This window comes from Lontra canadensis, unplaced genomic scaffold (genome assembly GCF_010015895.1).
Source record: "Lontra canadensis isolate GAN:19392208 unplaced genomic scaffold, GSC_riverotter_1.0 scaffold99, whole genome shotgun sequence".
Taxonomy (NCBI): Eukaryota; Metazoa; Chordata; class Mammalia; order Carnivora; family Mustelidae; genus Lontra; species Lontra canadensis.
Genome location: NW_022631093.1, coordinates 4,243,889 through 4,257,184, shown reverse-complemented (window position 1 = coordinate 4,257,184; position 13,296 = coordinate 4,243,889). Strand labels below are relative to the sequence as shown.

Genomic DNA, 13,296 nt, shown 5'->3' with positions numbered 1-13,296 from the left:
CCTTTGAGCCACAGCAAATGATCCAGTACTATGATGGTATAGATCTCTTCCCAGATTAGGAACAGTTTCCCTAACCAACGCACATTCTCATGGAGAAGTCCAGGTACTTTAACAATTTGAGGAAAAGCACACATAAAAATGTTTCTAAGCATAATTTGAAGAATATTTAAAACAATTCAAGAGCAAAAAAAGCCATTTGCTCAGGTTTTGAAATTCAACATCAAATTTCATGTTTCCTACTCCAACTTATCTTTCTAAATGAGGGGTCAGCAAACTTTCCCATAAAGGAATAATTAGTAAATAATTTATGCCTTGCTGGTCTTATGTCAAAACCCTTCAGCACTGCCATTGTATTACAAAAGCAGCCAAACACCTTTGTCTGAGAATGGCTATTCTGTAAAACTTTATTTATAAGAATGGGCAGTGGGCCTTAGTTTGCAAACCTCTCATCTAGGTGATCTGCAGGTTTTGGATAAAATAAAAAATGAAATTATATGTTCAAAAAATTAGGAGAAAGTGTTTTCCTTTTATAGCTCCAATATTTAACAAAGTATGCACTTACTGTTCACCCTAAGGTTAACATCAAAACAGAGGTGCCTGGATGGTGCCTTAGTCGGTTAAGTGACCAACTCTTGATTATGGCTTAGGTCATGATCTCATAGTCATGAAATGAGCCCTAAACTGGGCATGGAGCCTACCTGAGATTGTCTTTCTTCCTCTTCCTCTGCCCTTCCCTGCCACACCCCCTCCCTCCTCCTGCAAGCTCTTTGCACCAAAAAACAAAAACAAATCCACCTTAAAACAACAACAAATTAGTCATGTTTAACACTTGAAGTTTTTTGGAAATATTTTATGAGAAACCATAAATGGGGGAGGGGGTGGCAGGAAAGAAAGAGCAGAGGGAGAGGGACAAATGGACTCTAGGCCAAGCGCAGAGCCCAACAGGGTGCTCAACCCATGACCCTGAGATCATCACCTGAACCAAACCATGCGTCTGACACTTAACTGACTAAGCCACCCTGGCACCCCCATCCGAAATTTTTTTTCAAGATTTATTTGAGAGAAAGAGAAAGAGTGCACACACACAAGCAGGGGGAGGAGCGATAGGAGAGAAGAGAAAGAAAATCTTGAGCCGACTCTACTTAGAGAGTGGCGCTGGATGCAGGGCTTGATCCCAGGACCCTGAGATCATGACCTGAGCAGAAACCAAGAGTCGGACACTCAACCAAGTGAGTTGCCGAGGCATCCCACTACCTGAATTTTTTAGATTAAGATCAACCACACTTAAAATTTAAATATAACCCTATGGCAGAACTAGTAGCCTGCTGCATCTTAATAATGAGAAGAAAAAGCAAACAACATGAGACCTATTTTTAAGTTGGGATTTTAAATTTCAGATATATAAATATTACTATTTTGAGAAAAACAAAAGTATAGACGGACAGATTTCAGAAAGCAGAGCCAAGAAAATATGAGATCCTGTCATGATAAAGGTTTGCTTACCATCCGTCCACTTCACAAATATTGTGCTAAGAAAATAAAGCAGTAAACATAATTGGTTTTAAAGCAGACTTTATTAATAAATATACATCCATATGATGATGTAGATACAAATCATGAACACTACTCCATTCCCATACACATAATTGCACACGAGTAGCTCAAGTTCATGGACATAAAAACATACACAGTATCTATTCGGACTTTTTACAGCAGAGGACAGCGTGCTTATATCAGTTAATTGGTAATTATTTTCTCTGTAATTATCTGTGGAAAAAGGAAACTGTGAAACTTAAAGAATCAAAGTGGTCTGATTACTATAAATCACACACTTGATTTACTATAGCATTAAATTTTCCAAAAATTAAATACATTGTATGTGAGAGTACAGGTTTACCTACTTTGGAGGAGGGGGAAGGAAAAGCAAAGGAAAGATTTAGATACATCCTAGAGTTTAATAGCATATAGTTGCCATAATAAAAACAAAAATATAATAGCATCTCAATATTTTAGGTCCAAGGAAAAGTTTTGAACTGTTGTGAATTTTTATATTATGAAGGGGTAAAATTTTACTGCATATAGAGACAATGACCGACAGAGCAGCAGGTATCGCCAACATCCCCTGAATTATTTTTTAAAGCTTCTTAGAATATAAAGAAGAAGGTTTGTTTTTTTTTTGTTTTTTTTTTTACTTTAGCTCATACACTGGTTTTTCTTACACTGGCTGGATCACCTTTAACCTAATAAACGGATCCAGATAATCGTTTTTTCCTCCTTAACTCAAAGAAACTCTATTACATCATGAAAATATACATGTAGATTCACACAAACATCAGTTTGGAATGAAGATTACTTTTATTAACAGATATTTTCTTTTAAAAAGTAAATAAAAAATATAAAGAATATTTTAGTCTAATTGAACACTGATTTTAAAAATGTCCCCAAATATTAAAAATTAATCAGATACTTATTTTCTTCCAATACATTGTGCCAGTATTTTTTTAATATCCAGTGCAAAACTCCAAAGATAGTATCAAAATCATCCCATACTAAAGATTAGTTATGCAAGGTTATTATCTGTCAAAAAAGGAAAATTTCATCTGTATTAGCTGCTTACTTGTTAATATGATAATAAATAAGGCATGTTAAAATAGTTTTCAAAGAAAATAGTAAAGCAAACTTACTTGGATAGCAGATCATTTTCTGACCAACAGTTTTAATATAGAATAGTGAAACCTATTTTGTGAAGAACAGAATTATACAATATAAAATTAGCAATTTACCTTTCAAGGAACAATCACACAGTTGGAGGAAAAGGCCAGTTTTCCCCAACTGATTATATTAAAGTATAGGCAATTGTTTAACATGCTATTTCAGTGTTTATCATGACAAGAGACAGTGTTACAAAAGATGCACAATGTAGTCTTTATAGAGAAGTAAAAATATTTTATATTTTAAGACTTCATGTTATCACTTAGATGTCTTTCTCTTCAGCATGGCACCAATAAACTGTTCACAAGGAGAAAAGGAAGTGGAATCAGGAGATGCTCACCATCATACAGATCTAATACTCCAGGTAAATGTTTACATGAACAGAAAATTCAGCTCTCTAAACAATGTTACCATTCACAACTGTAGCCATTTGCCCCCTTTTTTTCCTGGGACATAGCTCCTGATATTAATAAACACTGTTATGAACAGAATTCCTTTAGCTGATTTCACCATTTCATTAACATGTATACAAAATTCATTATACAATAATACACCTGCTTTATCTTCTGACACACAGCACAGCACCACTGAGTAGATGTGCTGGAGGATGGGGAAAGAGGCAGGGCAATGAATGAATGAAGCAAAGGCAAGAGAAAGGGAAGGGTATGTACAACAAAATCAGGAATGAAAATAAACTGAAAGGGAATTGTCAAACAGACAGTATAAAACAAGTCAACCAAATCCTTGACAGTGATCTATATTACCCTACCATAGAACATTTAATGAAACAACTGTTTTCAGGAACTCAGAGGATTTCTAAGTCACCATGGGCTGAACAACAACTTGAGAAACAGTTAAATGACAGATATATATCAAAAGTGGATAAACATATGAATAAAGATGTAAGCATTTGCGTGTGTCAGAAGTTATACTGTTCTGAGTAAATTATTCAAAGTTTTATATTTTAAGCTTCTGCAAAGAGAAACTCTTGTAGCAATTTAGCTGCCAGAATGTTACAACCGATTATATAGTCATCCAATATTGTTCTCTATAGTTTGTGCAAAGCTAAAATTGTTGAGGTCACTGTCTTAGATGCCAGTGGAAACACAGTCCCCATGTACAATGTAACACCTCTTACTGTAAAGAGCAGCGTTAGTCCAGCTCATTGTGTCAGGTATCACTGGAACACCTGAAAGCTTGCTGCTTTTTTCCTGATGAAAAGGAACGAAACATGACATCCATTTGCAATGAGAGTTTGCATTAACTGAGAGCAAGCCCAAATAACACAATGTATGCCCTTTTAAAATTTTAGTTATTTAAAAAGTTTTTGGGTCCTGCAAATCTACACTAGAATCTCAACGGCATTTAAAATTCCACAATTTGAGTGGAGTTTTCTTTTTTCAAATCCAAAGTTTGTAATAGTTTATTTAGAAAAAACTCAGAATAAATAAAATGTGTATTAACAAAGACTATCACTTTCAGAAAGGGGAGAAGAGTGATTTCTCTCTGTCCCTATCATACACATCTACACAATACTTTTTCTTTGCTATCTTACTTCTAAAGCAAACATTGCTGGAAAAGATTTTCTTTTGGATGAAGTGGTCCCACTGGAGCCACAATTAGATTTTTAATTAAACTACTCAACATATTTCTACATGATTCATGCATAGATGGATTCCTATATATTTCTTAATATTTGGGTTCTGATAGACAATTGCATTTTGTTTATACCAGTTTTAGACTCTACCATTCAATTTGTGTCCTTTGGTAGATATAAACCTGAAACCACAGTAAGTGCTAATGCAATGGGACAATTTCTCAGGAAAAAACTAAAAAATTTTTGAATAAATGAACAACATTAATAAATGTTTTAAGTATAATGCTTTAAAACTAAATATTTAAAGGCAAAATGTAGTGACTACAGCTACATGCAGACCTTAAGAATATTTTTTTCTATTATATTAAGTATGCTATTCTCAGAACGCATATTTCACCAGAAATGTAATGTGCAGTTTTTCTTAAAATGTTTAATTTTTCTGTAAATATGAATTGCCTGTAGTGTTTGGTATATATGCTCTCAGACAATTAAAGATACATAATGTATCAATGTTGAAAGGCAAACACAAGAATTCTTTTAGGAATAATGGTTAAATCAATTAATACCATGTAAATCAATAAAATAAAATAAATAAGCTTCTGCTGCTTAAACCTAGAACATTGAAAGATTGTTAACGTCTGAAGTCTATGGAAATGCCAAAGCATACAAATATCTGTGTCCTGTCTCATGAAAATAAATGTTACAAAAACTCACAGCCATTACCTCAAGTAATCCTGAATCATTAGTTTGCTTTGTTCCATCAGTTAAAAATACCTTGGATATTATCTTTATTATATTGTAGGCTTACTTCACAAACTAGTAGGTATAATGGTTTCAGTTGTTTAGCACATAAAGCATTTATTTAGAATGGCCCAAAAGGAGTAATGAAATATGAGACACAACCAGAACTCTAAAGGAAAAGCAAAAATGACTTAGTTAGGTATTACACTTGAACCTATATACAAATACAACGCCACTGCTCATGCCCTGAGTGCATCTGTCAGCATATGGCAGTTTCTGAGCAAAACCAGGAAAACAAATAAAACAGGAAAACAAATTTGGAAAGCCCAGGCCCCAAAATCATCTATGTCAAAATAAAACCAAGAAGCTTTGGGATTATTCACAATATTCCTTCTAAACCTGGCCCTCCTTTCCTGCCTCATTCACTCATTGGGTGGCTTGACTTCGCTGCTGGTTTCCTCTACCCCATGAACTGCTCTGCCATGTATCATAGGGTAAGGAAAAGCAGCAGTGCCACAGCCATAACCAAGATCGGCAAGACGGGATAGAGCTTTAATGCTACCTGGAGGTCTCCCTGGGCTGACTTTGTATCCGGCAGCTTTAGTTGTACCCAGAGGTCTGCCTGGACTTGTCTTAAATCCAGCTGCTTTGGTGGTTCCCAGGGGTCGGCCTGTGCTGGTACGGTATCCTGCTGATTTGGTGGTTCCTGAAGGTCGGCCACGTTTACCAGATCGGTTGAGATTTTTCTTTTTCTTTAGTTCATCTTTTATCTCTAGACTTCTGCCACTTGTAGTCTGCAAGTGTGTTTCATTTAATGGGTCTTGCCTCTGACAAGCCATTGGTTTGTGGCTGACCGTGTGGCTATATTTGCTTTGCTGGGAGGAATATATGTCAAACTGATCAGCAGCTCTCATGGCATCTTCATTGAGGCAGGAAGGCTTGCCAGGCCCACAGAAAGCCGGATTACTGCTGGCAACAGGATGCATCATTTTCTATCAAAAATAAAAGACAAATATGCATAAATACACACATACAAAAATATACCTGTATGACAGTATTCAGTGGGAAAATAGTCTGTCTTCCAAAACGGATGCAGGCTACCTAAAATTAGACTGACAGGCAGGACTCCAGACCACTTATAAACAAACACACATCAGCAGATTCAAAGATACTTGTTTTCCTCAACTTAATCAAGTGTATGGACATAAGTCACGCAAGATAACTATAATACGCATTAGTAGCCATAATGTTCTCTGCTTAGGAACTGGAAAAGTGGCTAACTAGGGAATAAATCTGTTACATTTTATAGGTTCTTTTTTCCTAGATTATGAAACCCTGAAACAGTAACAACAAAAAACAAGAACTCTTATTAACAGTATTCTTTTTTTTTTTTTTTTCCCATTTGCCTAACATTCTTAGAATTTCTTCTTTTGGCCCTTTATTTCTCACATATACACTTCTGACCTAGCCACAGTTGCCACAAGGTGGACATTTCTTCCTTATCATTTATTATTGATATAGAACCCTCAGTGTAGGGGCAGTTGAGTAGCTCTGTTCAGTTAAGCAACGGACTCTTAGTTTCGGCTGAGGTCATAATCTCATGGGTCTTGAGACAGAGCCCCTGCTCCAGGCACCGCGCTCAGCAGGGAGTCGGTCTGCAGATTCTTTCCCTCTACCCTCCCCTCCCCCACTCGCGCATGCGCTCTCGATCTCTCTTGCTTGCGCAAATAAACAAACCTTTAAAAAAAAAAAAAAGGATCCTCAGTGTCTGCTACACTTTACAAATCACGGAATGTGCCAAGCAAAGAACACAATCTCTCAAAATACTCCCTTTAAATTAACTAATCTATTAAAAAAAAAACCAAAAAACAAAAAAACTAACCCCCCAAAACAAAGTTTTAACCCAAACTATCCAAACAGGAGGAAGTCCGAATAGGAAAGGTGAACAAAGGTTTCCATTAGCTAAAATGAATCTACACTTATACAACTGAGAATTACACTACAAAAATATGGGTAACAATCAACAAAAATACTTCCTATTTTAAAGGTGTGATTATCAAGACAAAAAGCTGCATGTGTAATTTCTTCCTGATCATAAATATGTGTGGATCTTCCTCCCTTAAAAGAGCCCTGCGACTAATTAACAATGAGTCCAGTCTCTGTTTAGTCTGTGAAGACATCCCTGTGATTTTTTTCTCTTTATAAAGTATATATTATGACCGGTACCATAACAGACCAGCCCTAAAGAGCCATATCATTTAGACACACAGAAAATGTTTTTTTTTTTTTTTTTTTTTTTTTCCCTTAAGACTTTATTTGACAGAGAGAGAGAGCATGAGCTGGGGGAGGGGCAGAGAAGAAGCAGCAGACTCCCCACTGAGTAGGAAGACCAACAAGGGGCTCAATCCCAGGACCCTGATTTGGGACTTGATCCCAGGATCCCGGGATCATGAACCAAACCAAGGGCAGACATTTAACGAACAGCCACCCAGGCACCCCAGAAAATGGGTGAACTAAAATATTATATTTCAATAAGGTAAAAAAAATAAACATACGGGTTCCAATTCAGATTTAGAAAAAGAGTCACAGGTGTACAGTAAGATCTAGCCCATTGGGCACCTGGGTGGCTTAGGGACTGCCTTCGAGGCTCAGGTTATGATCCCAGAGTCCCAGGATCAAGTCCCGCAACAGGCTCCCAGCTCCACGGGGAGTCTGCTTCTCTCTGACCTTCTCCCCTCTCATGCTTTCTCTCTCTCTCAGATGGATAAATAAAAAATAAATAAAAATTTAAAAAAAAATCTAGCCCATAAGCTGTTAATGTTTGCCTATACCACACATGTAAAATCGCACCAAAACCTCAGTTATAAAGGCAAAAGGAAATGGGAATCAAGTCACAGAACTGAAAATCAACAGATACAGAGCTATTCACCAGCTGGCTTAAAGTCCTTTTTTTTTTTTTTTTTAAGATTTTATTTATTTATTTGACAGAGAGAGAGAGAGATCACAAGTAGGCAGAGAGGCAGGCAGAGAGGGGGAAGCAGGTACCCTGCTGAGCAGAGAGCCAGATGTGGGGCTTGATCCCAGGACCCTAAGATCATGACCTGAGCTGAAGGCAGAGGTTTAACCCACTGAGTCACCCAGGCTCCCCACAGCTGGCTTAAAGTCTTAACTATAAAATAATATCTACAATGAGAAGCTATTTGTTTACAGCAGAAGCCTTATAGACTTGAGAACACAAAACAAATTAAATGAACTACACAAATATTAAAAGGAGTAATTCTTTGCTTAATCCCAAAGATACAATTAGAAATAGGTTATCACTTCACCAGCTCAAATTCTAATTTCAGCTCAGAAATAAAAACAGATCAAGATGTGTTCCAAATGTAGTAATATTAGCTGAAAGTTAAGTTTTTGAACATTTCCTGTGTGTCACATAATAAGGCTGGCATTTTGCACATTTTCTGATTTAATCCGCACAACTCTATGAGGAACATACTATTATTAGCCCTATTTTACAGAAATGGAGGGATTTTTATCAATTTGCCAAGGTCACACATTTGGAAATGGTAAAGCCAAACAGGAATTCAGGTAATCTGACATCAGTACCAACAATTCCAGCATAATATAACTACACCAGGGTTTCTCAAAAATAGCACTGTCATTTGAGTCAGATAGTTCTTGGGGTTTGGGGGGGGTGGTGTCCTGTGTATTTTAAGATGCTTAGGAGCACCCCTAGCCTCTACCCACTAGATGTCAGTAGCTACACTCTCTTCTTCTCCCTCCCAATTTGACAACCTAAAGTTTCTCCATACAGTGACAAATATTCCGGGGCAGGGCGGGGGTGGGGGTGTGGTGGGGGTGTGGATGGAGTAAAAATTCACCCCCCACCATGAGAATGACCCAGCTATACGAAAATGAAAAACTAAGAACCACTTTAAAATATTCCTATTTTGTGGGGTGCCTGGGTGGCTCTGTGGGTTAAGCTTCTGCCTTTGGCTCAGGTCATGGTCCCTGGGTCCTGGGATCAAGCCCCGCATCAGGCTCTCTGCTCCACAGGGAGCCTGCTTCCTCCTCTCTCTCTGCCTGCCTCTCTGCCTACTTGTGATCTCTGTCTGCTAAATTAAAAAAAAAAAAAAAAATTCTGTTTTGGGGCACCTGGGTGGCTCAGTCGGTTAAGTGTCTGCCTTAGCTCAAGTCAGGATGCTGGACTCCCAGATGGAGTCCCACATAGGGCTCCCAGCTCAGCAGGGAGTGTGCTTCTCCTTCTGCTTCTCACCCCGCTCTCATGCTCTGTCTCAAAAATAAAATCTTTAAAAAATAAAATAGGGGCGCCTGGGTGGCTCAGTCGTTAATCATCTGCCTTTGGCTTAGGTCATGATCGGGGGTGGGGATCATGATCCCTGCATCGGGCTCCCTGCTCTGTGGGAGGCCTGCTCCTCCCTCTCCCACTCCTTGTGTTCCCTCTCTGTTATCTCTCTGTCAAATAAAATCTTAAAAAAAAAAAATTAATTAAACAAAAAATATATATTTTTTTAAAAATTTTACTTATTTATTTTGACAGAGAGAGATCACAAGTAGTCAGAGAGGCAGGCAGAGAGAGAGGGGGAAGCAGGCTTTCTGCTGAGCAGAGACCGATGTGGGGCGTGATCCCAGGACCGGGAGGCTTAACCCACTGAGCCACCCAGGCGCCCCATATTCTTGTTTTTTATTCACCTCTTTCGCTCATACTTCTCCAAATATCCACAAAATCTTTCTGTTGATAACATCTACAAAGTCAAATAGATTTGTTTTCCAAACTGAAGAAAAGCTAATGTTGGAATCTGTGAAGGGACTAACCACATTCCTTTTCCCTTGAAGTTATAAACGAATTGAGACATATAAACAGGAATTTCACAGGAATCAAAATACTAGTTTATTGCCAATAAAGTTGGACTAGAGACCACATGCAAAAACAAAGATAAACACAGACCTCTGAGAAGATTTTAAGAGAAAAAGTGACCCCCTTTTCAATTTTATCATTCAGAAATCACCCTGCTGAACGGAAAACTTTAGTAAAAAGAGGTAGAAAGGTACAAGTTCCCATCTACAACCAGCACTGACAGTAAAGGAAGAAAATGTTTCTTCCTACAGTCTATTTCAGTGCTTTACATTTTATGCCTTTTAAGTTCCTATCATTAATTTACCAAAACCTTTCCTCTGGATCTTACTTCCCTTAACTTTACTTCCTCTTAATTTAGCAGAACACTCACCATATATTAGCACTCAAGATACAGAGCCAGCTTAGAAAGATGTGGCCATGTATCTTCTACTCAGATACCAACAAACACTGAAAAAAACAAAACAAACAAACAAAAAAACACAACAACAAAAAACCCCCACACTACTTAAAAAGTAGACCTGTAGGGGCACCTGGGTGGCTCAGTCAGTTGAGAGTCTGCCTTTGGCTCGGGTCATGATCCCAGAATCCTGGGATCGAGCCCCGCATTGGGCTCCCTGCTCAGTGGAGATCCTGCTTCTCTCTCTCCTGCTCCCGCTGCTTGTGCTCTCTCTCTGTCAAATAAATAAATTAAAAAAAACAAAACAAAACAAAACCAGACCTGTAATTTAAAAAAAAAAAAGAAAGAAAGAAAGAACGAACGAAAAAGAAAAAGAAAAGAAAAGCACCCCTCACCAGTTCCTTTAATCTTCTCCAGGAATTCAGGCATTTGGTTTGTATTATGTTAATTTAGTTCTGACACGGCTCACATTTATTGAGAGCCAAGTCCATGCAAAACACTGTTCTTAGCACTAGAACACAAAACAGGAGTTCAGTTGTTTATTCCAACGGAAAAACAATGAGGCACTGACTTAAGGAACATTTCTAAGGGCAAGTCTTCTACATGTTCTATGTTTTCCTTCCCCACTACAGTAAAAAAAATCACTACAGTATTGCGCTAACTCAATAACTGATTAAGACGCTAGAAAATAGGGGCGCCTGGGTAGCTCTGTTGGTTAAGTGTCCCACTCTGCACTTCGCTAGGGTCCAGATCTTCGGATCATGAGATAAAACCAGGTGTGGGGCTTCAAGTTGGGTGTGGAGCCTGCTTTTAAGTTTCTCTCTCCCTCTGCCCCTCCCCACTCTGCTCACCCACACCCTGAGCTCTCCATTTTTCTTTAAAAAAAAAAAAAAAAAAAAAAAAAGTTGGAAAAGAAATTAATCTACTATGACAGTTAACTGATGTAGTTAACTAAAAAGGAAACAGTTAAAACCCACCCTTTCTACTTTGAAGTTCAACCTTTTCAGATGGGAATCAAATCAACAGCATTAGATCCTTTTGTGCATCATCATCTACACACACATACACAAGATAGATGTTTATAAGCAGTATTTATATATACAAGCATTACTTAATCCTACACTTATAATGTCTCCTACTTCAGGGCTTGGCGGCATACTGTTCTTTCTTCTAAGAGTCTTCCCATAACACAGTACAGAGTTCAATGAAAGTATACAGGCCACAATTCTTAAAAAGAGAATGAATTCATTTCTATAAAGTTTGGACTGAACGAAAGCCAGGAGTTACATAACTGAACGTGCAGCCTATCAAAGGTTAACTACCTTTAAAAATAGTTCACTGAATATAAGGGAGTCAACTAAGAGCTTCTATATGTTTTAACTATCACTAAATTAGAATTTTTAAAGCACACACTGGAGCGCCTGGGAGGCTGAGTCGGTTGAGAAACTGCTGATTTCCGCTTGGGTCGTGGGATTGAGCCCCAGCGTCCGGCTCCAAACTCAGCGGGGAGTCCGCTTCTGATTCCCGCTCCCTCTGCCCCTCCCCCTGCCCCCTAAAATAAATAAATAAATAAATCTTTAAGGGGAAAAAAAGAGCACACATTAAAACTTGCTATCTTTGATACTGTTCTACTGTGTTTAAACTCGGAAGTCTCTGGGTGAGCCATTCTTTACGAAATAATTCTTTTCCCTTTTCTTGACTGTGGTACTCATTACTGCCAACATAAAGAACTATGACTATTTTTATTAACTTCACAAAGCACTCCTGAAGCTTTCTAAACACGGAGAAAATCTTCCTTTCAAGAAATCCAAGTTGTGGTCTCTTCCAAAGATCAAACATCAAACAATTCTCAGATTTATTTCAGGTCATTTGGGTTGTAACGATTATATAGAATCATATGTGTTTTTATAATTCTAAATAAAAGTCCATTTGTGACCCACATTACTCAGAAAATCTATTCAGCAACAGCCAAAATAAATGCCAAAAGCCATGCAGCCTGTCCCACCACAGAAAGTTTTGATACCACGACAGATCATAAATAACGGCCTTCTTTGTCTTCTCTCTACCCCTTAATTGTGACCCACGGCGCAGTTTCCCCCGTACCAGAATCCTTATTTGACAAGAGACGTTTGAAAATGTATTAGCTGTTGTAACCAAAAGCGATTATTAATGCATTAATATTAACAACTTTGGAGAAGATACACGCCCACACCAGAGAAAGAGTCGCGTACCCTCCAACAACCAAAATTCATAGCCCGCTATCCTTGCACTTGGGAGTTCTTCGAGCGGCAGAAGTCCACAGGCCACTCCATCTAGACGTCCATCTCGAAGCCGGCAGGCTTTAATTTAACGAGGGACAGGGAAGACTGCTAATTTTGACCTCTCAAAGAAAAGAAAGGGTGACCCCTCCCCCCCCCCCGCCGGAGGCAGTTCCCCCCAATAATGGCTCCACGCCGAGGGACGAGCAGGCTACGTCCGGGGCCCCTCCTCTCGCTGCGGGTTGGGCCAGAGCCCCTCCTCAGACGTGGGTCGGAGACCTCCTCGCACCGGCAGGCTGGGCGCCGGTTCTCGCTGCCTCTTCGCCTTCTCCAAGAGCTCCCGCTGCCCCAACTCTGCTCTGAGCCAGACTGACAAAACCCCGCGCACCCACCTACCTTAGCTGCTGGTAGCCCGGCCCCTCAGCGAGCCCAGGGGTTGCCCATCAGCTGGGAACCTGACGCCGACGCCGCTCCCTTCCCAGACCGTCGCCTCGGCACTGCGCGAAGAGCACAAGTCAGAGAGGCAGGCAGTGAAGGCGGTGGCGGCGAAGTGGACGCTGGCTCCCAGCTCTCGCCGCGGCCACCGCTCAGGGTCCTGCCCCAAACGCAAGAGGAAGAGGCCACCACAGCCCAGAACTGCGAGGGGAGGCGTGCGCGAGCTCGCAAGGACCGCGCACGCACACGCACACGCACACGCACATCGCGAGACCCA

At 39.5% G+C, this 13,296-nt stretch overlaps 1 protein-coding gene across 2 annotated transcripts; it reads right to left on the bottom strand.

Moving 5' to 3' along the window:
• Window positions 1–2,929: 2,929 nt before the first annotated feature.
• On the bottom strand, window positions 2,930–13,255 carry CUNH5orf24 (chromosome unknown C5orf24 homolog). 2 transcript variants are annotated; one of them, XM_032837547.1, is made up of 2 exons: window positions 12,981–13,255; window positions 2,930–6,042 (listed from the first exon to the last, which is right to left on the bottom strand). In XM_032837547.1, the coding sequence occupies exon 2, from the start codon at window positions 6,037–6,039 to the stop codon at window positions 5,473–5,475; it is 567 nt and encodes a 188-aa protein (XP_032693438.1). In that variant the 5' UTR covers window positions 6,040–6,042; window positions 12,981–13,255; the 3' UTR covers window positions 2,930–5,472. The 2 variants fall into 2 exon arrangements, with proteins under 2 accessions (XP_032693438.1, XP_032693437.1); XM_032837546.1 differs by lacking the exon at window positions 12,981–13,255 and adding an exon at window positions 10,300–10,320.
• Window positions 13,256–13,296: the final 41 nt, after the last annotated feature.